This window comes from Mixophyes fleayi, chromosome 1, assembly GCF_038048845.1.
Source record: "Mixophyes fleayi isolate aMixFle1 chromosome 1, aMixFle1.hap1, whole genome shotgun sequence".
In the NCBI taxonomy this organism is placed as follows: Eukaryota; Metazoa; Chordata; class Amphibia; order Anura; family Limnodynastidae; genus Mixophyes; species Mixophyes fleayi.
The window spans coordinates 24076429-24103577 of record NC_134402.1 but is presented as its reverse complement, the minus strand read 5'-3'; the positions used below and the strand labels follow the sequence as shown (position 1 = coordinate 24103577).

General features: G+C 39.0%; 2 protein-coding genes across 2 annotated transcripts; one reads left to right on the top strand and one right to left on the bottom strand.

Annotated features, from left to right (window-relative positions):
- Nucleotides 1–1104: 1104 nt before the first annotated feature.
- LOC142144555 (gamma-crystallin-3-like) lies at nucleotides 1105–11578 on the bottom strand. Its single transcript, XM_075203973.1, has 4 exons — nucleotides 11386–11578; nucleotides 10781–10830; nucleotides 1603–1878; nucleotides 1105–1380 (listed from the first exon to the last, which is right to left on the bottom strand). Exons 1-4 carry the CDS (start codon nucleotides 11576–11578, stop codon nucleotides 1105–1107), a joined length of 795 nt encoding a protein of 264 aa, XP_075060074.1.
- Nucleotides 11579–15639: 4061 nt separating this feature from the next.
- LOC142103985 (gamma-crystallin-3-like) lies at nucleotides 15640–16363 on the top strand (the record flags this gene model as incomplete). The annotated part of the gene is made up of 2 exons (XM_075188411.1): nucleotides 15640–15891; nucleotides 16088–16363. Coding segments are annotated over 2 exons (528 nt in total), but the record flags the coding sequence as incomplete, so codon positions are not given.
- Between the last annotated feature and the right edge of the window lie 10786 nt (nucleotides 16364–27149).

Here is a 27149-nt window from a genome sequence, read left to right as displayed (position 1 = left end):
TAACATATAAATACTACTATATTTCGACATAACTGACTATGTGTTGCAACTACCATTAATGTGTACTATTTTATAAGTATGCGTGTTTGTGCGAATGTATGGTAAAAGACCAATTACTGTTGCTGCCACGTGTAGTGGATGCGTACGCCCTTTCACGCCGTAGCGTGCCCTTGTACGTCGTAGTGTACCGTACGCATCTTTTCAGACAAAGACAACCAACTTTGCTCGACTTTAATTGAAATGACTTTACCCAATTTGCTGACTTCGACACCTGTCTATATTGATTGATACCAGGTTTATATGCAGTCTCTTGTCTATATTGATTGATACCATTTATATGCATTTTCTGTTTTGTCATCATTCAATGTCAGTAACATAACTGGATCCCTCAGTCAGGAACTTAAAGAACAAGTGGGAGGTATTTTCCACTATTTATTTCTTTACATGCTGCATGACCCAGTTACTGGTGTATGCATCATACAGTATGTCGATAGAGAAGAGTGAGATTGAGGTTGTTAGATGCAGGCTCTACCCATGCCCTCAATGATGCTGGTCACTCCCCTACCGATGGCATGATACTGCTCAACATTGGTCTTTAATAATATCCAGCACATGTTGCTATTATTCTGGCCCTGGGGTAGAAGTGTAGAAGTTAGTTTAGTTTTTTTTATATTATTTAATATGTGAATTTTCAAAAGTGCTTTTTTAAGGTTACTTGAAGAATGAAATTCATTAAGAAGAGAATGAAACTTTGCAACATTTAGCCTTTATAAAGATATGTGTTTGAATTAGGGCATTGAATCACGAATGTCATGTACATTCAAACTAAATTGAACTAATGAATGTGCCACCTTCCTTACCCTTTCCTAATGGAAAGTCTAGATGACAGACATGAGATTATGTGCACACACATATACTATAGTAATATACAAATACCAGCTTACACTAAAATTGTACATTTCTTTCTTCAGCAAGAAAAGGGTTATTTTGAGAATTATGGTTGAAGGACTAAAATAAATTAAAGCATAAATTAATACATTTTAACAAACAATGAATTCAAAATGTTTTATTGAATGATAAAAACAGACTTATTTTTATGCTTTTTTAATACATATGATGGACACGTCTGAAGGAACCAATTCTGGGGTCTGTGGCTCCCCAATCAGTGTATCTTCTGTATTCTCCAGGTCTCAGATAAAACTGACGTCCCCTGTAGTTGGGCTCTTCATAGAACATCCAGTACCCATCTTGTATATGAGCAGAGTGGATATCATGGTAACGGAATCTCTCATTGACATTTTTACAATCTTCAGTGAATTCCATCATCTGACCTCTGAAGTCTTCTTTCTCATAGATCCTGACTCTGAATGAACCTTGGTGCTGCCATAATAATATTAAAAATGACAATTATATTAATTTTCAAATGTACTCCATTTCAGAATGTAATACACAGTAAATATATAACACAATTATAAGTGATGTTAATTTTCACACTTTGTCTAATTTTAAGGCACTATGTTAATAAGTTTTGTTCAACAATTTCTTAAATGTTAACATAATGTATTTTAAGAGACCTTACTAAATAAAATGTCTGCTAATTACCTGTGGGCTTAGGCGGCAAGACCGAATGGAGTCATTGTAACCCATCCATTGCTGGAATTCAGGGTATTCGCCTCTATGGAGGAAGTACTGGTGTCCTCTGTAGTTGGGGTGTTCATACAGGATCCAGTTTCCACTGTCCACACGAATGGAGTTACAGCGTCTAAAATATGAGGACATGTCTGGACATTCAGAGTTGCACTCATAGGAGCGACCCTGGAAGTTCCTGTCCTCGTAGAAAATGATCTGTGAAAACAAAATATATTCATATTTCAATTTCTGGGGGAATCGTTTACATTACATGCATTAAACAAAATCTGTAGAACACAAATTATGAAATCAGACTGTTGTCAGTTCTGTCTAAGATAAATCTCTTTTTTAGTAATTGAATGGAAAAATATGTATATGACATTAGTGATATTTTACCTTTCCCATGTTGTTGTTTTAAATGTGTTCTAGTGAACTGTGTATTCAGGGCATGAGGAAAGGGAGGTTTTATATACCCAATTTTTCTTCTGTAAGCAGAAGTATACTGAACTTTTCGTTCTATGTAACTATTGTTCTTTTATGTTCACTGGCATTATTCCAACGCATTGCTTTGAAGGCCAAAAAGCATTTAAACTAAACCTTTCACAACCACATGAATGGTCCCTATTATTATGTTTTATACATTTTCATTTAGGTAATTTTAAAACCAAAACACATACTCCTGACCTTGTTGTTTCTACCATTTTCCAGTACACACTCGTCACAATCCATAATAATCTACTTTCACATATAGGATATATGAAACTGTGGATCATTTATATAATTTGAGTAACAATATTTTAGATTTTTGGTAAATACCTAATATACAGGTGCTGAGAAAACTACTAATTTCCATCTCATGGTACATTTATATAATTTAATAATATTAATCATCAACTGCATCAAAATCATCCTTAAAGTGTTATATTTCACTTTCAGATATTTTGCATTTCAGTGACATAGACATAGAACTTCTGCAAGGTAGGAGTGATGTTAATATCCTATGGATTGTCTCCCCATGTACTAATAATATTGCTCCACCATTATATAAAATGTATTGTATTAAGGATGTGTATAATTTCATCCCTGGCTTGGGGACATTGCCACTCTTGTTCGGAACAATGTGCAAGGAATGTCTATGCTGGTAAAATGGGATCTTTAGAGAATGTGAGGCCGCCCACAGGCTGCTTTCTTTTTTTTTTCCGGACATTATTTTTTTTTCTTGAATGAGCACTGGGCGTCCGGATCTACTTAATCCGGGCAACTCGAAACTATGCCGAATAAGGGGGGAGGGTGCACCAGTCCGAGATGCTGGCACACGTAGTATAGCTGGTGGCTGGCCCCTTCCCCGGGACCAGCCACCTTCCCCCTCGTAGCTGCAAATGGATTAATCCCTCTTGTGTGGCTGCAGAGGTCACATGGGACGCACACCACATGACAGGTGCCGTCCCATGCGTGCTGAGAAGTGGGCTGGAAGGTAAGTCTGTGTGTGTGCGTGTAAATGTAATGTAATATTTGTGTGTAGGGGGCCTCTAAATGTAATATAATGTTTGACTAGGGGGCCTCTAAATGTAATATAATGTTTGACTAGGGGGCCTCTAAATGTAATGTAATATTTGTCTAGGGGGGCCTCTTAATGTAATGTAATATTTGTGTAGGGGCCTCTAAATATAATGTAATATTTGTCTAGGGGGGCCTTTTAATGTAATGTAATATTTGTGTAGGGGGCCTCTAAATGTAATGTAATATTTGTCTAGAGGGGCCTCTTAATGTAATGTAATGTGTGTGTAGGGGGCCTCTAAATGTAATGTAATATTTGTCTAGAGGGGCCTCCTAATGTAATGTAATGTTTGTGTAGGGGGCCTCTAAATGTAATGTAATATTTGTCTAGGGGGGCCTCTTAATGTAATGTAATGTTTGTCTAGGGGGCCTCTAAATGTAATGCAATATTTGTCTAATGGGGCCTCTTAATGTAATGTAATATTTGTGTAGGGGGCCTCTAAATGTAATGTGTGAGGGCAGGGGGGCATATGGCTATATAATGTGTGTGTGTGTGATGGCACGGGGACATATGGCTATGTAATGTGTAGATGTGATGGCAGGGGGGGATGTGGCTATGTAATGTGTGGATGTGATGGCAGGGGGAGATATGGCTATGTAATGTGTGGATGTCATGGCAGGGGGACATATGGCTATGTAATGTGTGGATGTGATGGCAGGGGAGCATATAGCTATGTAATGTGTGGATGTGTGTGTGATGGAAGGGGGGCATGTGGCTATGTAATGTGTGTGTGTGTGTGCTGGCAGGAGGGAATGTGGCTATGTAATGTGTGTGTGTGTGTGTGTGTGTGTGTGTGCTGGCAGGGGGGAATGTGGCTATGTAATGTGTGTGTGTGTGTGTGTGTGTGTGTGTGTGTGTGTGTGTGTGTTTGTGTGTGTGATGGCAGGGGGGGCATATGGCTAATTTAATGCTGAGTTTGTTTGGGGCTATTAATTGAATATGTGGATGAGTTTCGAAAGGAAGGCTATTTATTAAATGTGAATATGTATTATTTAATGCTGTGATGGTTGTAAGAAATGGTTATAGTTATTAAACATAAATGTAATTAATTTGTTGCTGGGGCTTGAAGGGAGGAAAATAGGTTTATTTATTAATGTGAATACTATAATTTTAATTTTGGGGCTAGAGGGAGGCCTAATTATTAAATGTGGATGGTATTGATTTAATGCCGGGAATGGTTGTAGTTTTCTAAATTTCATGTACCAATTTTTTTTTACAAATAGGGCCTCCAACATTCCAGGATCCAGACAAGCAGCAACTGATCTAAAGACACCAACAGCCACCGGTGGCAAAAGTGACAAGAACAGGTAGGAGAGACCAGGACAGTCTGCCAACTGTCCTGAATGTTTTAGGACAGTCCCGAAATTGGGTGACAGTCTTGTTTAGTCAGGATTTGATCCAACAACAAGGACAGTTGGGAGGTATGTCCTGCTTCACACTGTACTGCTCGTGAAAGCAGAGCTGCGTGCAACTAACAGTAGTGCACACAGCTTTGCTTGTGTATTTGTCTAAAATGTATCTAATATGATAACCCCTCTGTTTTAAGTGCCCCAAGCCCCCCCCCACCACCCTCAAGAGCCTTGTACCAGCTCTGGTCATACTTTAGTGGTTTTTGTATTGTTTCCATTCCTGCCTTCTGCCTTTTGCCTTTTACCTTGCACTGGTCCCATTCTTAGATCACTTGAACATATAGCCAGCCCCCATTGCACTGACAATATCATTAATCCTGCCTCCTTTGTACTTAGTATATCTCCAGCAATACCTTGGAATAGCTCTCCCCTTTACTTATGCCATTTTCTGCCACCCCTCCCTGCACTGTTGTTGATTCAAACCACCAACAATCACTGGGCATATTCCAGTAATTCTAAATCCTGCCTACTTTTGTGTTGGCCCCACCTACAGTTGATTTGGTCCCACCCACACATGGCCACTTCAAGAATTTTTTCCAGGGCCATTTTAAGTTCCCAATCCGCCCCTGCTTGTATAGTTGCAGTGGCAAACAGTCGGGAGTTTGATCTCTATTGATTTTGCAAATAGCGATTTTGACAGAAGCACAACTCTGATTTTGCATGAAATCTCAGCATCATACATCTGCGAGTTTCAACTCTCCCGAGAAAATTGCTGGATTTGCAAAATCGGACCTTGATACATTTACCCCCAGATGTCAAAATGGCATGTTGGCAATTATTTTTTTTTCGGCATATAACATTTAATAGATTACAGCTCTTTTTTTCTTCACCACGGTAAAAGGTGTTTTTTTTATTTTTTTTTCCCTGCCTTAAAAAGACTATGTACTTTTACATACTTGTAGGTTTTACCAGATGACATACAGGGATTACTATCATCAGGACTGGTGGCAGCAGCTGCTTGCTGCTCCTCCTCTTCTGTGTATTGCTGTGAATCCATTTGGATAACACCCTACAATTATTGGTGAAAATTCAGAAAAAAGGCTGCAAGAATTAGTATATAATATTTGTATTTCAGCAATGACAATTTCAGCAATGGAGCTCTTGTCTTTGGGTGTATGCAACACCCTACACTTTTTGGTGCAAATTCTGACAAAAAGCCTGCAAGGACTTGAATATTTGGATTTCACCAATGACAATTAGCAATAGAGCTTTGTTGAACACTGCTACCACCCTCTTCTTTCACTTCTATATTTGCCTGTCCAACTGCTCTCACTCTATCATACCCCTTCTGTATCCTTCTCTGAAATGGTGCTAGATCACTGTGGTGGGCGTATTTATATATTCCAAAACTCGTGAGATCCGACGACGTCACAATGATGTTTTGCCTCGTTTTGGGATCCGAAAAAGCGGGAAAGTACCAAGCCGACTCAGATCGGTACTCAGATCCCCTAAGTTCGGGAGGGCTCGGTTTTCGGGAAACCAAGCCTGCCCATCTCTAATTGTTAATACAGCAAGTGGGAAACAAAAGAGAATTTAGTTAAATAAAAAAAACTGTATATATTGATTAAAATGTGTTTTGTGTGATGAGAATTGAGGCTATCATTTCTTCTTACAACATTGGTTGAAGAATAACAGACATCAACGTCTGGTAGAGTGTTTCTACAAAGCATGTAACCGAAGGGGATCTTATGGCAATGTCTTTGATTGATGGCTCTGCCAGCCAGTGCCTAAGCTGTAAGAATTTGTAGAAAACCCTCTAGGCAAGTGGTATTGCTCACTCAAGTGGGTATAGGAGGACAGTGTCCCCGATTCAAACAAATGACCCAATGTCAATGCCCCCCTAGAGGCCCACCCTGAAAGGATTAAGGCGGGAATCAGTCTGGCAACCAATTGTATTGAGATATTTGTCGTGGGCCGTGCAAATCCCTCAGGACCGCCACACAGTCGGTTCCACACTGTCAAGTCATCCCTAATAAGATCGGGTAGGTTGTAAACCAGAGGTCTCCAATCCCGGGTTTCCATATTTTCTACTGGTTGAGATCAACCAGTGGAAAATATGAATTACAAGCCTTCTCTAGGTTAACCCATGACTTCCTTCCCTGTGGGAGAAACCAGTCACGCATCTGAGACATGCTATGGTATCTCCTCAGGTCAGGGAGAACTAAACCACCCTGATCTTTTCTCTTAGTCATTTGCTGTAGAGGGATTTAGTCTTCTACACATATTACCTCATAACCTTAACTATTTTACTTATCAGATGGGCTGGGAGCCAGTGTGGGAGCATGTAAAACAAGTACATCATCTTTGGAAGGAGCATCATTTTGAATACCGAGATTCTACCCAGCCAGGGACCTCGTAGCACATCCATGAGGCTGTTAATGTCAACAGTTGGCCCAACAGGAGGGAGAAATTTTTATCTATTAGCGTGTCTAGATGCAGGGTTATCTGAATGTTTAGATATGAGAGTTCTATAGTTTTCCAATTATAGGTGTATTTGTCCTTTAGACCTCGCTGCCTCTCTAGAGAAAAGATATTAGTGAGAGCTTCTGCTTTAGATGTGTTAAGTTTGTATAGAGACACTTTGCTAAAGTGGGCTAAAATTCTATGGATCACTGGCAACGAGGTCTCCGGGCTGGTAGCAAATAGTAGGACATCATCTGTAAACAAGCAAAGTTTATGGGCTACACCTCCCACAACAACTCCCTCATACTCCTGGCAAAGCCTCACCCTAGCTGCCAATGGTTCAATTGCTAAGAGATATATAAGAGGGGGAAAGAGGACACCCTTGACGAGTACCATTGGAGATAGAGAAATTATTGTATAGAAACCATCGCTAAATACCCGCACAAAGGATTTAGTATATAACACCAGTATTGCTCTCAGGATCTCCCCCACAAGCCCCATTTGCTCAAGAACCCGTGTCATATATAACCAGTGTAGTCTGTTGAATGCTTTTTTAAAGTCTAATGAGAGCAGGAGGAAAGCGTCTTCCTTATTGTGGGTCTGTACTATAAGATGGAGCATACAGCTTGAATTGTCCGGGGCTTGTCTCCCCGTGACAAACTCCCCTTGGTCTCGGTGAATAAGCGCAGGATAACAGAGGAGAGCCTGTTAGCGATGAGTTTTCGCAAAGATTTTTATGTCTGAATTTAATAGGGCAATTTGTCTATTGTTTTTACATTCTGCGGGATCTTTTCCTGGCTTTGGGATAACTATAATATGGGATTCTGGCATTTCAGCTGGGAAACTCCCTGCTGTGTGCCTGCATTTTAAAACTTTTACTTTTAAAAGAAAAAAATCTGTTTGTTTTCTGGATTCTGCTGCTAATAGTCAGCAAAAGCACTGTTTTTCTCAAAGAATATACTAATTAGTTCAGAATGATATCTATCTAACTCAGTCTGTATACAGTCTATTGCTATTATATATATGCAATGCAATGCATTAACAATAATCAGTAGCCACAAGTCTGTGTAAAGTGTATTAAGATTGGAATTAAAAGCAAATGATCAGCAAACTATTGTAGAAGACTATTCTCTAAAGAACTGCTTTACAATAATGAAAGTATTCTATTGCTTTCCTATGTCCCTGGTTTACCCTGAACGCTACTTTATCAGCAGAGTACTGCAGATAATTTCCTCCCTACACACTGTCCCTTATATAATTGCACGTGAGAGAACAAGGGCGGACTATATATGCAAAAGATGGCGATCCAAAACAATCAAAACAATAATGGAAATGTCATTTCGCCTTTTTGAGATCCAAGTTTGAAGGGAGAAACCAAGTCATGACTCGGTTTCAATCAGATCCTCAACATTGGATTTTGTCCGAGTTCACATAATCCGAACTGCTCATCTCTAGTGTTTATCCACGACGGGCTTCTACTCGTGGCTAATAACAATACACTTCATTTGATCGCTAAGGCACACACACATTGCACAATTATTAATCAAAAATATACATACACAATGCTCATTTTCTTACTCACAAATAGCCAGACAATGCATATTTAGTTTTTACTAATATCCACCTAATGTTTCTGTAGGCTCACTAATGTACTCACACTGTTCACTGATACCCATCCATAGTGGTAGCTTGTAAGTTCAAAAGAGACAATCCCACTAAGCAGAACATGACAACAACAGGCACAGAGCTGAGTCTGATGCACCAAATAAAAGCTGTTATTTATTATACAATAAATGCTGTTTGCACTGAAAAGACATACACTGACCTCACTGTTCCTGATGCATGATTCTCACCATGATCTTCTGCTTACAGCACAAGGCACAGTGAACACTCGTCTCTGAGAATCAACCTTACTCAAGAAACTTCAAGTGGGATGTTTATCAGCAGCTACTACTCCAGGGAGCCAGGATGGGGGGAAGAGTACACAATAGCCCAGTGTGGCACATAATAAACTGACTGGTCCCTGGGAAGGTGTAGTCACCAGGATGTGGATCTGATCGTGCCCTGATGCACCCCTGGGCCTATATGTGAGCGGAAGCCTGGAGCTGTGGTCCATTATTAATCAGATCCTGGCTCCATCATCTTGCACATAGCTGACATGTCTAATGCAGATAAGAAGTGTCAGTTCTACCTATCTACTAATCTTATGGTAGCAGAGTAAGTACAGTAAAAGACAGTGCACAGAAGCATCAATCATGTCTCAGTGATAGACTTCCAGTCTTGGAACAAAGTATTCCAGAGCAACAAAACAGTATAATGGTTGTCTACAGATCAGATACACTGACAGCGTGGATATATCAAAATAAACCACAATATTATAATGAACCAGGAGCTAAGACTCAGTCCTTAATTCCAAATGTGTGCACACAATGAGAAGTGAATCTATGTATACAGATAGTTCTCCATGAGCAATAAGTATAGTGAACCAAAGTGTCACAGTTCTCCCTGCAGTATTTTCCTAGTGTATGCTTCCAGAAAAAGACGTAGAAGAGTGGAATATACCTCTCTAGCAGCCGGTATGTCAGTACACGGAGAGGTAGGCAGTAGCGGGTACACGACAGGACCCAGAGTGGAAAGACTTACTCACTCTCAGGTGTGATTCCCGGTCTCAGGTCCACGAAAAACTCCTTTGATACAAGCCTTTGTATTTTGGAGAACAACCCCATCGCAGCAACATCCTGCAATGGAATAGGTTCATAGATGATGTCATATGTATATGAACAGGGGCAAGAGAAGAGCTAGACCTGGTCCTTCTTTACATTAACAACATTGACCTGAATATTCACTTCACCGCCGATATTAGTGCAGATTTTCCTGAGAGAGGTGGACTGTAATTCCTATATTTCGTTATCCAGCAGCTACCATAACAACTGGCTACGGAATATACCGAAGGGCCAGTTCACAAGGCTTAGGCGCAACTGTTCCATGTTGGAATAATATGATCTACAGGCCACAACACTTAAAAATAAATTTCTTGAAAGGGGCTTTAACAAACTAGTTGAACAAGAACACTGAGATGCGGGAGACTAACAATGACAGTCTCTTTGCAAAAAAGGATACAAGGCCAAAGAATGCCTCCATACAACTTCCATTTATCACGAGGTTTAGCAAAGACGCTAAAAAAGTTGAATGTTTTATAAGGAAACATTGGAGGATACTATTATGTGATGAAAAACTAAAATAACTACTACCAGATATGCCCAAGTTCATTTACAAGAATGCAGACAGCCTGAAAGAACAGATCGGTCAAAAGCAGTATCCAGATTGACACTCAGAAGAGCACAAACACTTGGCTAGAGGAAAATAATAGTTGCTTTTACCAGTGCCATAACTAGACATTTTAGTGCCCTGGGCGAGACAGGGCACCGACGCCCCCCATCTAAGAGGGCGTGACATTTGCCGAGTGGGTGTGGCCAACTTATGTGGGGGTGTGGTTGGCACTTTATTGAAAAAATTCGGTTACACATATTTGCAAATGCATGAAAAGCCAAATGCATGTATATATATATTTATATCTATATAGATATATGGCACTGGGTTAAATACCAGTGGCACCACATGTCAAACACAGTGATTAACTAGTATTTACACTTGCGGTTTGTGGGTTCCTTAGAGGACCATGCATTTACCCCAGAGCGCACTGCTTTTTTGTGTGAATTATATTGTGTACTACAAACTTGGTATTCTCCACATAGTTTAACTAGAAAAAAGGTATACTCACCTCTTCATTGTCAGGGAGCACTGAGTGGGCTTGGCTTTGACGTCCTATGTCTGGGTGACCGGAGTGGTGTAACATGAGACTTCAAGGGCCAGTGGTAGTGATACCGAAGCATGATGTTAACAATATTATTAATACTAATATAAATAGCGATGATCAACACAAGAGGAAAGTAAGTAATGGAATAGTAAATTAATGAAAGATAGGGAACAACTATATCAATAATGTGAAAGAGAAGAATACTGATAGGAGAGGTTTGGACTGAGAGATACATAATGGGAGGATGAGGGGAGGAGGATTAGGGGAGGTGGGTGGAAGTGCAGAGGGGATGGATAGGAGGGTGGAAGTTAATAGAGAAAATTGAAGTGGCTCTTGTTATGTATTTTTATTTTTCAAATTAACCATATTGTAGTTTAGGATCATTTGGATTTTGTGCTGTAGAACTTAGAACATTGCATCCATGCACACATTTCCCTAAGTAATAATAAATTATTTTACAATTACCCAAAATAGTGCAAATTTTCAATACTCCAATGTATATTCTGCACTTCAGCAATGCAATGAACTCCATATAACTTCCGGTTCGGACAGCGTACTAGTTTACTTACCTGGGCTTCTGTTCTTGTCATCTTCCTTCTGTGCTGGCTCCTCCTTGCCTGTGTTCCAGGACGCTGCAAGAGCAGGAAGCAGGCGCCCTACTCCGCTGGCTGTCTTCAATTGGCAAAGTGCCACCGCAGGATTAGATTGTTTTTCACTGATGGTATGGAAAGGGAGGGCGGGTGTTGCGCCCCCACTAGGCATTGCGCCCTGGGCGGTCGCACCGCCCGCACCGCCGTCGTTACGGCTCTGGCTTTTACTACTGTAATCGTTGCCACGCCTGTAAGTCCTACCCTAACAAACGCACCAAACCTATCAAAATTTTTAAGTCAAATGGGACAGGTGAGGTGCACAAGATCCATGATAAACTTACCTGTGATAGTAAGGGCATTATTTACCTACAAGAATGTCCATGTGGTAGGCAATACATGGGAAGAACTATCCATAACCTACAAATTAGGATTTCTGAGCATCAGAGGAACATTAGAAAGGGACTGAAGGCACATGGTGTCTCAGATCACTTTGCAAGACATCATGCAAAAGATCCCTCATTGTTGAAATTTATAGGGATCTGTAAGATTCAAAAATCATGGAGGGGGCAGACTATGTGGGTCATATATCTAGACAAGAAAGTAAATGTAGTTGGCCAGCCTTCTTTAAAACTTCGCTCATACAAGTAGTGCACCAGCCCTTCCCTCTCTCTGTACATATATGAGCTTATTTCATCTAGCTCTACATACATACATACATACATACATACATACATACATACATACATACACACATGCATACATACACTCCAAAACTATACGAGTAGGCTAATTGTCTGCTATCAAATTGACCCTAGTCTCTCGCTGTCTGTGTGTGTGTTTTATAGAATTTAGACTGTAAGCTCCAATGAGGCAGGGACTGATGTGAGTGTGTTCTCTGTACAGCGCTGTGGAATTAGTGGCGCTATATATATAGCTGATGATGATGATGAGCATATGTGGATAAGTTTATGTTTATATAAGATATAATATAATATATATAATATAAGATAAGAAATACACATTAAGCACCTCCTACAAAGAGCTGCTTAAACAGTAGCTAAAAAATACACATCAGTATACCTATACATAAAAATATAAATCAATACATAGATAGAAATTTTGAAGTAAACACATATATAAAAAAAGAATGAATATAGCACTAAAGCTAAATAGTCTATCTGAACCAATTAATCTATATGGATATGTGAATTAAAACAAGGCCAATTATATTATATCAGATGCAAGTGAATAATTAATAAATTATACATAGATAATTACTTATATAATATATATATATATTTAAAAAATCTTAATAAATTATAAAAAAATATTATTACATGCAAGTGTAGCCAAACACCCGCATCTTCAGGTATAAGATCTGATAGAGAAAGTAATCCTCATATTTACAACAATTATCCAGATCAATCAATCGATATGGAGATGGATTAATCTTAGAATTGAAGTAATGTAGTAAACTATAAACTCACCTTACAAACGTGAAAAATGTCCATGACATTCTAACAATATAATTCGCCATATATATGAAGCTGCGAGTTTGCAAACTCGCCCAAGGTTGCTATGAAATTTGCCAGAATCATCACGCTGCTTTGGATAGGCGCGATTAGCAAACAGCTTTGCACTGCTGGCTATTATTAACATAACAAAAAGCACAAAGCAAGTTTTAATTATGATTTTGTTTAGATACGTAAAAAATTATTATTAATTATCTTACAGGGGCTAAATTAAGTTATGAATAAATTAATGGGCCAAACTTAATTAATGATTATATGTAAGGGAATTTTTAATTTTTTATTATATTATAGTGGCATAATATTTCATTACCAGTGGGGCAATAATAATAGTTCTCTGATGTGGCAACACTTATATGTCCAGATGGGGACAACATTTAAAGTAAAATTTGTGGCACTACAAGGGGCAGTATGTACATGGGCACAGGTGCAAGAACCTATACAAGTACTGGAAGTTTGGATCTTATGTCCAATAAAGAGAGGTGCCAACAGCATGGGAATAAGTTAAGCTTGTTTTGTGGAAGTGCCAATCACATCACTCCAATGTGGTCCACAAGCGTAATGCGTACAAGCTACACCTTCAGTATACAATTATTTTGTTACCTGGCACAGAAATAACTTTATGACAAACCTTCAACCCATCAGAATCATAATTGAAAGTCCTAAGAGAATATCTGGATGAAAATGTTAAAAAAGGTTTGTTAAGAAAAAAGATCTACAGCTTTGTATTGACTATAGATCATTAAATAAAATAACTATACACAACTATTATTCTGTTCCTCTCAGCCCAGAATTACTAGAAAGAATACGCACATCTACCATCTTTATTAAACTCAACCTCAGAGCAAGGTCAAGTAAGTAAGAGTGGGTGATGAGTGGAAGACTGTGTTCAGAACCTGGTGTTGACATTTTTAATACCATGTAATGCTTTTCATCTTTGCAATTCTCCAAACACTTTCGAAAGCTTTATCAAGAATTTATTCAACAATTTGCTGAATCAATTTGTAGTTGTCTGTTTAGATTAAACCTCCCACAGGAGACATGTCCAGATAGCATTGGAGAACTTTCAGCAACATCACCTATATACTGAAATAGAAAAGTGCCTTTGAGAAGGAAACAATAGACTTCTAAGGCATGTAATATCCCATCAAGTTGTTCAAATGGCTCCAGCTAAAACCAAGAATATTGATCAAAGGCCCATACCCAACAATGTTAAAGCCAAATTCTACAGACAGTTCATATTAAACTTTTCCAATCTTTGTGACTCCCATAACTGTTCTAACACAAAAGAACTCAACTATTCAGTCGACCTCAGCTGCCCAGGAGGCTTTCATTAAACTAAAAATGCTTTTTTTGCAGCATCCATCCAGATACAACTGGATCTTGAAGGTTTATGCCCCTATTACTACTATACCAGCAGAGAGGGGACAAAACAATTCTCCAAAATTGTGCCTTCTTTTCTAAATTCTTCCTACTAGCATATGCGACTATAGTAATGGAGCCAAAGATCTATTGGAAATCAAGGTGGATTTCTGCGAATGGTGAAATCTACTAGAGGGATCACACATTCTGATAACAATTTATACAGATCACAAAAACCTTTAGTATTTGAAAACCACTTGGTGTTTAACCAGGTGACAAGCTACATGGGCAATGTTCTTTGCTCACTTCAACTTCCTTGTTACCCATCAACCTGGTCATAAAAATGGAAAGGCTTTAAGACAGACAATTTGAAGCTACTTCAACATCACATTCTCTAAAGATCCCATTTTACCAGTAGATACTTTCCTCGCAACAATTGATTCCACAATGTTTCGGACAAGAGTGGCAATGTCCCAATGCCAGGGATGAAAATTGTACACATCCTTAACACAATACATTTTATAAAATGGTAGAAAAATATTATTAATACATGCAGAGACAATCCATAGAATATTAACATCATTCCTACCTTGCAGAAGTTCTATATCTATGTCACTGAAATGCAAAATATATGAAAGTGAAATATAAACCTTTGACTGATGATGATTTTGATCAGATAATGATTAATATTATTAAATTATGTAAATGTACCATGAGATGGAAATAAGTAGTTTTCTAAGCTTCCGTATATTCGGTATTTAACAAAAAATATTGTTACTCGAATCATAGAAATGAAATAGAGTTTCATAAATCCTACATGTGAAAATAGCATATTGTGGATTGTGACCAGTGTATACTGGAAAATGGTAGAAGCTAAAATATCAGGAGTTTGTGTTTTGGTTTTAAAATTTCCTATAGGAAAATGCAGTGTGCATGAAACACAATAATTGGGACCATCCATGTGGTTGTGAAAGGTTTAGGTTAAATGCTTTTTAGCCTTCTAAGCAATGCTTTGGAATAATGCCAGTGAGCATAAAAGAACAATAGTCACATAGAATGACAAGTCAGTATACTTCTGCTTACAGAAGAAAAATTGTGTATATAAAGCTCGCTTTCCTCATGCCCTGAATACACAGTTCACTAGAACACATCTAAACCAACAACATGGGAAAGGTAAAATATCCCTAATATCATATACATGTTTTTCATTCAATTACTAAACAGTGATTTATCTTAGACAGAACTGTCAACAGTCTGATTTCATATTTTGTGTTCTACAGAATTTGTTTTATACATGCAATGTAAATGTTTCTAAAAATTGTTTTTAAATATTAATATTTTATTTTCACAGATCATTTTCTACGAGGACAGGAACTTCCAGGGTCGCTCCTATGAGTGTAACTCTGAGTGTCCAGACTTGTCCTCATATTTTAGACGCTGTAACTCCATTCGTGTGGACAGTGGAAACTGGATCCTGTATGAACACCCCAACTACAGAGGACACCAGTACTTCCTCCATAGAGGAGAGTACCCTGAATTCCAGCAGTGGATGGGTTACAATGACTCCATCCGGTCTTGCCGCCTAAGCCCACAGGTAACTAGGAGACATTTTTATTTAGTAAGGTCTCTTAAAATACAACATGTTAACATTTAAGAAATTGTTAAACAAAAATGATCAAATTAGTGCCTTAAAATTAGACAAAGTGTGAAAATTAAGATCACTTACAATTGTGATATGGATTACATTTGAAAATTAATATAATTGCCTTTATTTAATATTATTATGGCAGCACCAAGGTTCCTTTAGAGTAAGGATCTATGAGAAAGAAGACTTCAAAGGTCAGATGATGGATTTCACTGAAGATTGTCAAAATGTCAATGAGAGATTCCGTTACAATGATATCCACTCTGCTCAGATACAAGATGGGTACTGGATGTTCTATGAAGAGCCCAACTACAGGGGACGTCAGTTTTACCTGAGACCCGGAGAATACGAAAGATACACTGATTGGGGAGCCACAGGCCCCAGAATTGGTTCCTTCAGACGTGTCCATCATATGTATTAAAACAGCATAAAAATCCAACTGTTTTTTCCATTTATTAAAATATTTTGAATTCATTGTTTGTTAGATTTTATTTATTTATGCCTTCATTTATTTTAACCAACCCTTGTCTTGCTGAAGGAAGAAATGTACAATTTTATTTTAAGCATGTATTTGTATATTACTATAGTATATGTGTCTGTGTATGCAAACTCATGTTTGTCTTTCAGACTTTCCATTAGGACAGGGTAAGGAAGGTGGCACATTCATTAGCTCATATTACTTTGTGTGTATCTGACATAGTCACTTGTGGGAGGCACACCTAATAATGTGAAATATATCCAATAATTATTGTCATAAACTAGATTAGACTGGAAAGTGGAAAAATATTTAGTCATAGAGGTGATCAAAGACTCATATTAAAAATTAACTTTTATGTAACTTAATTAAAACTGAAAATAAAAGCGATCTGGATATAGTGAGTTAATTGATGAAAAGATCGCTCATATTCTAGAACAGCTACAAGATCCCTGCAAACCTGATATCTGTAATATACACGGTTAGAGCTGTCAGAGTCTGTGCTACAATAGAACATGATCTATTTATATATGGGTTGATGTATGTTTACATCATGCATTCCAAATAACACATATCTACTTAACACAGTAATGTGTATAACAGCTTGTATCAGTCTTACATCTCTAATTTAGAGGTACACATGTAAGAGATTTAACTACCAATTGACTTTAGAGATCTTTGGCTCTGCTTCCCCTACTGATCTCACATATTTTAATCTTTATATTACACTTTTAGTTTCAGTTTTAATTAAGTTAAATAAATGTACATTTTTAATATGTTTCTTTGATCTGCTGTTTGGGTGATATATGAGAAAATAATTTTCCGCTTTCCCGTCTCCTCCAGTTTATGACAATACTTATTGGATGTATTACAGAATGATAGGTGTGCCTCCCACAGGTAGTATTTCTCCCTTTTTTCTGTTTGTGTGTATGTTTTAATACTACAGAAAGAGCACCCTATAATAAGTATCATTCATGATTAATGTACAGATTAATATTTTTTTATGCTACATTTCATTAGTGCAGAGGGTCATAATTTTGTGCATCTGACTTTACTTAAGGAATTTCATTCTTCAAGTAAACTTAAAAAAGTCCTTTTAAAATCTCACATATTAAATCATTTTAAAAATCTGAGCTAACTTCTACCCCAGGGCCAGAATAAGAGCAACATGTGCTGAATTTTAGGAAAGACCTATGGTGAGTGGCACCATGCCACCAGTAGGGGAGTGACCAGCATCATGGAGGGCATGGGTAGAGCCTCCCTCCAACAACCTCAATATCCCTCTCCTCTACCCACATACTGTATGATGCATACACCACTAACTGGGTCATGCAGCATGTAAAGAAATAAATAGTGGAAAATACCTCCCACTTGTGCTTCAAGTTCCTGACTAAGGAAGCCATGACCCCACCATAGGAACTATCCTGATGAAATCAGCACTGTTGAAAGTTTAAAATATATGTTATATTACTGACAATAAATGATGACAAAACAAAAAATGCATATAAATGATTGAATCAACCATATAAATGGTATCAATCAATATAGACAGGAGACTGCAAACAAATTACATCAATCGATATAGACAGGAGTCTGCATATAAAAAAGATGTCAATCAAACTAGTGAGCAGTAAATGATGTCAATATTTACAGGAGACTGCACATTGCGTCCTCAAGGGGAAATAACATGTATGTATTTTTAGTAAGACAAAGTATGCATTATACATCTATGCATAATTATTTGCCCAGTACTAGGGATAGTTATACAATACAAAGAACATCTAAGTAACATACAACACAGAGAGGATTGTTGTGACCCTTAAAAACACAGAGAGCATCCTTGTGATGACCCACAATACAGAGAGCATCTTAGTGACCACAACACAATACAGAGAGCATCCTAGTAATATAATAAACAAAGAGCATTCTAGTGACCGATGCACAATACAGAGAGAATCCTATTGACCAATATGCAACACAGAAGGCATCCTAGTGATTGATACACAATATAGTTCACTGGTCAAGACTTCCGGTGAGCAGGCCAGGTGCAGCAGTCGCACTTTTTAGGTGCTCTCTGCTCTCCTCTACTCTCCTCCGAATTCCTCAGTTTGAGGGGAGGTATAGGAGGATGCAATCCAGAGACAGATGCAGATAAGAGGCTTTAAAAGAATCTGCCGCTGCTCTCTGCTATACTTTTTCTCCGGAGATAAGCCGCTAACTAGTAGGCGTTCCTTGATTTTTTTTTCTCAGATTGTTCCTGGTATGGGTTGGTGGTATCCAACAGTGTGTGAGGCGATAAACAAACAAACTGCGGTGGCTGGCATGTCTGCCTTGGAAGCAGCAGTATCAGTACTGGGAGTCGGAGCCTGAAAGGCTTGAAAAGTTACTGGGCAATGCTGTATGGCGGTCAGTAGATTGAAAGCCTTGATGTGTGATGTCATTGGAGGTCAAAAGAGGCTATGCTGAAATTAGTGGGTACGGTGGCTATAGGTTATATTCTTGACTGTAAGAAACATTGATCCCAACACTGGACAAACATATTCAGCAACACAACAGTATTATACTCCAGTTACCCCAATTACTCCCTTTTAGTTACACCCCAGTGAATCCAGTATAGTATAGAGTATCAGCAGTTTGCACATAGTTTGGAAAACATCACATTAAAGAGATACGTTAGGAATTCGTTTGGATTGTTTGTATCACTCTGACCGCACTTTAATCAAATTTTGGTAGCTTATGGTATTTGTGGATACAGCTCTAACTCACTTTGGGAATCTGGATTAGGTGGACATATACCATTGAGGTGATCCTCTGTGTGGTATACCTATACTTCTTTTTTCCTTTAATCTGTTTGAATTGTGCAAATCAATATTGAATGGGCTGTATATCCATAACCCTCATTCCCGTTACATCTATAGAGGCCTTTAGCACGCAGCCGTCACATAATTGTCTACTATGTGGAGTTCACTAGTGCAGCCAAATGTCTATTAAAATTTCAGTATTTATTATTTGGGACCTCTACAGCGTGATCATTTCAGGACAGACGGGTTGTCAACGGTCACTAGGAGTCTAGACCCAGAATCTACCAATAGTTGACTTTACCCACCAGAGGCGCGGAGTCTAACACAGCGGCTGGTCTTCTCCAGGAACTCCCACAAGGAAGTATGGGGTTTAGCGGCTTCCACTGTGCAGGTCGTGGTTCTCTGAAGTGTATGGTAGAGTTAACGGATAACAGTTATAGAAGATGGTGATCAGATGCTAGCCTGAGCTAGGTAGTAGGAGAGGCTCAGAAGTAACTGAAAGTCACAGGAGAGCAGAGGCTGTGCTGTAATCAGCGGAAGATGGGCACAGAACAGGAATGCTTCTGAGGATGGTGGGTATAGTAGCAGGTCACAAAGGAATGCACTGAGGTTGAGCGGTATTACCACTAATGTGGAGATGTAGTATACAGGTTGCAGGTACGATACCAGGTAATGTAAAGATGTCTGCGGCTGACAAGTATTACCACCAATGTGGAGACGAGGTCTGTCCAGACTGCAGGTACGATACAAGTCTGCGGCTGACAGGTATTAACACTAATGTGGAGATGCGGCTTGTTCAGGCTGCAGGTACGATACAAGGTAGCGCGGAGATGTCTGCAGCTGACAGGTATTACCACTAATGTGGAGATGAAGCTTGTCTAGTCTGCAGGTACGATACAAGGTAGCGTGGAGATGTCTGCGGCTGACAGGTATTACCACTAATGTGGAGATGAGGCTTGTCCAGTCTGCAGGTACGATACAAGGTAGCGTGGAGATGTCTGCGGCTGACAGGTATTACCACTAATGTGGAGATGAGGCTTGTCCAGTCTGCAGGTACGATACCAGGTAACGTGGAGATGTCTGCGGTGGACAGGTATTACCACTAATGTGGAGATGAGGCTTGTCCAGTCTGCAGGTACGATACAAGGTAGCGTGGAGATGTCTGCGGCGGACAGGTATTACCACTAATGTGGAGATGAGGCTTGTCCAGTCTGCAGGTACGATACCAGGTAACGTGGAGATGTCTGCGGCGGACAGGTATTGCCACTAGTGTGGAGATGAGGCTTGTCCAGTCTGCAGGTACGATACAAGGTAGCGTGGAGATGTCTGCGGTGGAGAGGTATTACCACTAATGTGGAGATGAGGCTTGTCCCAGTCTGCAGGTACGATACAAGGTAGCGTGGAGATGTCTGCGGCTGACAGGTATTACCACTAATGTGGAGATGAGGCTTGTCCAGTCTGCAGGTACGATACAAGGTAGCGTGGAGATGTCTGCGGCGGAGAGGTATTACCACTAATGTGGAGATGCGACTTGCCTAGTCTGCAGGTACGATACAAGGTAGCCTGGAGATGTCTGCGGCGGAGAGGTATTACCACTAATGTGGAGATGAGGCTTGTCCCAGTCTGCAGGTACGATACAAGGTAGCGTGGAGATGTCTGCAGCTGACAGGTATTACCACTAAGGTGGAGATGAGGCTTGTCCAGTCTGCAGGTATGATACAAAGTAGCGTGGAGATGTCTGCGGTGCACAGGTATTACCACTAGTGTGGAGATGAGGCTTGTCCAGTCTGCAGGTACGATACAAGGTAGCGTGGGACTGTCTGCAGCTGACAGGTATTACCACTAAGGTGGAGATGAGGCTTGTCCAGTATGCAGGTATGATACAAAGTAGCGTGGAGATGTCTGCGGCACACAGGTATTACCACTAGTGTGGAGATGAGGCTTGTCCAGTCTGCAGGTATGATACAAGTCTGCGGATGACAGGTATTACAGTGGGTACACGGGAGACGTATTTTAGCTGACAGGATCACGATCCAGGAGGTGAGAACTTCTTGGTTACCTCGGCAGAATGAGGACCAGGAACAAGCAAGGAAGGAAGGTCAGGGGGAACCTTAAGTAGGGAGAGATAGGTTTTAACAGTCCGGCAGAGTAGTGAGTGGGCTGAATCTTGACCCAGAGGAACCAGAGGTCTGGTGAGTGACAGGGGAAGGATTCTATCAGCTCGGGATCAGCTAAAGACGCTCGTGGCAACAGTTAAACGAAGTGTATCATCACTCGAGTTTTTAGCTGGCTAACCTATTATCCAGCTAACTAATACTTGTATATCTCAGAAAGCTTCTGGTATATTGTACCATTATTTTACCATTATATATTACCAATTTCAGGACCAAGAATATTCTTACGGATGAAAATATAACTTGGCGTTGGCTATCTTTAAGCTCTTAAGCTGCTGCACTTGTTAGCAAAGGGAGAAAAAGAGGAAAACAAATCTTATATAGCTTTATTTTATATTTCTTTCTTCTTTTTTTCTCTGTTTTTTTATTTTTATTTTTTTATTTGATATACTTGGAATATGTTATTTTTTCCCATTACTTTCCTATTTGCTATTTATACTCTCTAAAATAGGCATTGTGTGTTTGGAAATATGTTGGAGATAGGCTTACGGCATGCTGATTCTACTTTGAAGTTATAGTTTGATATATGTTATTGCCTTTGCGATTGAAGGTAAAGTGAGGGAAATACGCCCTTTTTTTTGTGATGTAAATACCTTAAATTTAAGTGTCTATTTCTTGTGGGATGAAATGTTATTTACATAAGCCTGCTATTGCAAAAATGGGAAAATCTAGACAGACCCTGTCTAATTTTCAGTCACGTAAAAGTAACTCACCCTCGTCTATGTACTCTTCTGAGAGAGAAGATACTACTTCTGCTTCTGCATCTGCCTTATTGGCTGCTGCTTCAGCCTCTGAAGCGGAGATGTTACTAATTATTATGTCATTTCTTGTACAAAAACTTGGGGACATTCAGGCGACGGTATTGTATCTAGTTTGCAAACCTCTATGGTTTTAATAATTGCTTGCTTAGACTCTAATGACAAACGTATGTCAGCTTTAGAACAACGTGTTAGCGATGTAGAGGACTCTCATACAGAGATCCTTGACACCTCTTTGTTTAAAAAAAAAGCTATACACTCTTTAACAGAAAAGGTCAAGGATCTTGAAAATCACAATAGGCAAAACAATTTACATTTTATAGGCTTATTTGAGTCATTAAAAAGGCCCTGATCTTATTGACTCACTGCAAGATGAAATTCCTGAAATTTTGGAGATTAGAAAAGCTGACTATAACATCATTTTGGTGCGAGCTCACAGAATAGGGGAACTGAGGGATTGAGGCCAAGAGTGGTTATTGCTAAATATCTGAACTTTCGAGATAAAGATGACTTATTAAGAGCTTATAGAAAGAGAGGAAATTTCATTTTAAAGAATGATAAAATATTGATTTTTCAAGACTTCTCCTTCAAAGTTTCTCAAAGTCTCAAAGAATTCACTCCTTTAAGTAAACTTCTCTCTTATAATCATATCCGCTTTGCTTTATTGTTTCCAGCGAAACTTAAAATTATACATGCTGGTTTGACATTGACATTAATAAAGCAAAGGAGTTTGTTCAAAATTTAAACTTCGATGATTGACACATTAGATCATCATTTATTGTATATTATTTTGGTTATTACCTTTTTACTATTCATTCTTTCTTACTGATCTTTTTGTTTAATTTTTTTATTGTAATATTTGGAGGAAAATGTATTACTGATTTGTTTGTTTATTACTCTACCACTACTATTATTAGATTGGTGTTCTGGGCAGGGCATTATGTGTGGGTTCTTTGTTTTTTTTTTGTTTTTTTTCTGAGGATAACGTACAATCTTGGTCTGTTGACTGAGTGTAAATCTATTTGTTTAGATTGATCCTTAATAATAATATGTTAAATATATCTCAGGCATCTACAATTTCAACACTGTTCCGTCTGGTTTCAATGTTGGAGGACTAAATAGTCCATTTAAAAGTCGTCGGGTCTCCTCCCGATGATCTTTAATCTTTTAAGCCAGATATAGGGCTAGATTTACTAAACTGGTTTGAAGAAGTGGAGATGTTGCCTTTAGCAGCCAATCAGATTCTAGCTTTTATTTTGTAGAATGCACTAAATAAATGATAGCTAGAATATGATTGGTTGCTATAGGCAACATCTCCACTTTTTATATAAATATACCCCATAGTATTTCTTCAAGAGACGCATTGGTTGATTAGCCAGAGAGTATCCATGCGAGACTCCTGGATTAACGATTGTATTTCGGGTTCTTATTCGCAAAAAAAAAGTGAAGTGGCAATTATTCTTCGAAAAAAAACCTTCAGTATAATATTTTGGATTGTTTTGAGGATTCTGGTGGTAGATTTCTCTGTTTGGATATTAAAATGAATTCAGAAAGGATTACTCTTTTGAATATCTATTTCCCAAACACTCCAAATTGGGATTTCTATGTATCTTTATCAGCTTTTTTGTTACAGCGCAATACTCCAAATCTTACAATACTGTTGCTGATTTGAATTTAGATAAATCTTAAACTCCATCATGTGTATCCAGTTCACAATGGGAACAGAATCAGGGCTTAAAACCTAGACATAAAATAATTGATCCATGGAGATTGCATAATCCTATGGATAGAACAAAAACATACTATTCATCTGTTCACCACTTTTTCGAGGATTGATTATTTCTTAGTGGCTGACAATCTATTGCCTAGGATACATTCTACTAACATCAATAGTACATTGATTTCAGATCATGCCACTATGTCTGTGTCAGTATTGGCTCGCACTCATATCTATGGAAAAAGTTGATGGAAATTCCCTTGTTATCTTTATCATTCAGAACTTTTTGACTACTAGGTGGTCTGAGTATGTAGATGATAATTTATCCCTTTGGGATAATCCTATTTTATTTTGGGAAACTGCTAAACAGTGTTGAGAGGGCATATTATTTCATATTTAGCCAAGAGGAAGTGAGAATATTGCGAAAAATACAACATTCTACATATGGCAATGTCTAATGCTTTTAATATCTATTTAAATAGTCTCTCGGAGGAGACTCTCTCTCTTTATAATTCAAAACAACAACTCCTTGAAACTTTCTTAATTTCTAATGCTCACCTTAGATTGGATTATTCTAAGGATAAGTTTTATAGATGGGTCAACAAGGCGGTAAAAGGAGTCAGGACCGCTATTGCGGCTATTGTGGCATAATCTCAAAGAGGTCGGAATAGTGTTGCTGGAGATATGCTTTTGATTATTGATGCTGAGAAAGCATTCAATAGGGTTTCTTGGACTCATCTTCAACAAGTATTTATACATCAGATTTTTTTTTCTGCTTTCTCTCTATTTATTAATTTCCTATAGGATAAGCTGGTCACTTTTTTTAGTATCAATGGTCAGACAAGTGCGCCTATAATTATGACAAGGGGCACCCGTCATGGTGTCCATTATCTCCGCTAATATTTAACTTGGTCCTCGATCCCTTGCTATGTATTTTAGATGCTCTGCCTAGTTTTAAGGGAATTCAGTCTGGTACATCTGAAATTAAGATTACTACATTCACAGATGATTTAATGCTTTGTATATCAAACCCATTAAGTTCCCTTAATCATATCCTGGATACTATTACTGATTTTGGCTCTGTATCTGGCTTTAATATTAATCAAGACAAATCGATAGGTATGATTATTAGGGTGGGGTACGGAAGAATGGTTGCCATTATTCCGACAATACTTACCAAGACGTGATGACGCCGAGCGGCTCCTTCCTGACCTGGCTCCAGGACGACTGCTGTGACCGGTGACTGCAATGGATCGCAACCTATGAAGAATGCGAACAGTCTTGATGATGTCACTGCCAACCGCGATGCTCTTTTCCTTGAGGTTAGGGTGGAAATGTAAGTATGCGGGCATACACAATGTACAACGCTAAACAAAGTACAATGTGTATGCCCGTGTATGAATCGATGTGCTGACTACCACCGGATTACTAATCCACTGTCAGTTCCTCATTTTCTCAAAAAAATGAAGCTCTGTTCTGCTGATGCAGCTATAACATATCTAGGGGTAAATTTTCCCAAATATTTCAGCAACTATATTATATTAATATGAAACCACCATCTCAAATGTATTGCTCCAGTGCTGAACCTCTCTAATGTTTTGCTGCTGACCCTCTTAACGTGTCACAAATGTTGCCTAACGGGTACCTACTTGGTGTATCTTCTATATTCAAAGCAAATGTAATTGATGTAGACATCTTAAATGAGGGTGATGATTGGTTACCATTGAGAAAGATGATCACTGTTATCCAAAGGATAACAGCCCAGGAGTAATTTGTAAACATCCCTATCTAATATCCAGTTGAAAAAGCAACAACCAAAATGTTTGCTTTTGTGGGGGCCCAAACAAATTAAGCACTTAACCCACAAAAGGGGCAATGCCTGTCGCTAGAGTGCTTGGTTTGTTAACTTTTAAGCATGTTGTTTTCAACATATGGGTGGGTGTGTGGCCCCAAAGACAATGCCATTTTGCACTGTTTTGGCACCTCCACTTTTCCACAAAAATCTTCAGAAGCCTTCGTTACATTCTTGCACCAAAAAATCCCTTTTTCGCTGGACTTTTTGTAACTCATTGCAATGCCTTTGTCACGGCTCTGAGGGTTTTTGCAGATCCCTTACCTCTATAGAGGATGGTGCAGGCAGAACCCAATGATATTCTTGGGATAAGTTCACAGCTTACAAGCATCAATAATACACAGGAAAAGTAGTAGTGCTGCAACGTAGTGTATTAAATGTTGATACAACAGGAATGAAAGGAATTAGATATATATATTGGCAGAGATGAATACACGGCAGTTCGTTGTAATACAGACACAAATCACATATGCTACTTCACAGTCGGTAAACCTTGGCAACAGCAGGAGATGATATACAGTTCAACGCAATGGTGATAGACAAGAACACTAGGATCCAATAGAGAACCACACAGCAGATGGATGTGAATCACTAGTACAGCTTACAGTCCAAACAGAGTAGTATAAAGAACTAGCTGATCCGAGAGTAGAGATGACTCAACATAGCAGGTGGTACTGGAAACACTGTGATTCTTATAAGTAGAGCAGCAAGCGTTAAACATCACCCTAGGACTTTGATGATCACTGACACGTGTAGTAGAATGTTGCCTAGAAGTAGCAGAGACGTGAGAAGTATCTGAACCATGCGTAGAACTACAGGTAGCAGGATTCGTTGTAACTGCAATGATAAGTTCGCTGTAATATGAAGCAACTGAGCAGATGACTTGAGCCCAAGTACTAGCCACCGATACAACAGGTAGTTCACAATAACAGTCCAGTAAACAGGTAATAGCAAAGTAAGGATAACCCGTATCAGACGTGGAACTACAGGTGACAGGAAAACTTAATAGTAGCTCTAACAGCGAGATCCATCAATCTTAGCCAGCCAGACGTAAGGTGAACCAATAGATAAGGCACAGGTTAGCAACAACTCATGATACTATTCAGTGTGCAGATGAATAGCGGAGAGAAGTTCTGGCTTGCAGGTGAGCAGCGATGAGGAGGTTACAACTTGCAGGTAAACAGCGGTAAGGAGTTTGCAGCTTGCAGGTGAACAGCGGTGAGGAGTTTGCAGCTTGTAAGTGAACAGTGGTGAGGGGTTGGCAGCTTGTAGGTGAACAGCGGTGAGGAGTATAGTCCATCGAGCAGGTAACGGACACACGGAAGGAACTGGTACACAGCCAGATCCAAATGCAACCAGAGTAACACGAAGAACAGACAATGAGCCCATAACCATGGGAGGTTGTTATAGTGCTCCAAGACCAATGAGGT

What these genes read in the sequence shown, in the direction of transcription:
- LOC142144555 (XM_075203973.1), bottom strand. Translation starts at nt 11,578, where the DNA reads ATGCCTAGTGGGGGCGCAACACCCGCCCTCCCTTTCCATACCATCAGT. An exon ending in TGCTCCCTGACAATGAAGAG is followed by an intron (nt 1,879 to 10,780) that starts GTGAGTATACCT and finishes CGATTCCCCCAG; the next exon opens with AAATTGAAATATGAATATAT. An exon ending in CTTGCCGCCTAAGCCCACAG is followed by an intron (nt 1,381 to 1,602) that starts GTAATTAGCAGA and finishes TTATTATGGCAG; the next exon opens with CACCAAGGTTCATTCAGAGT.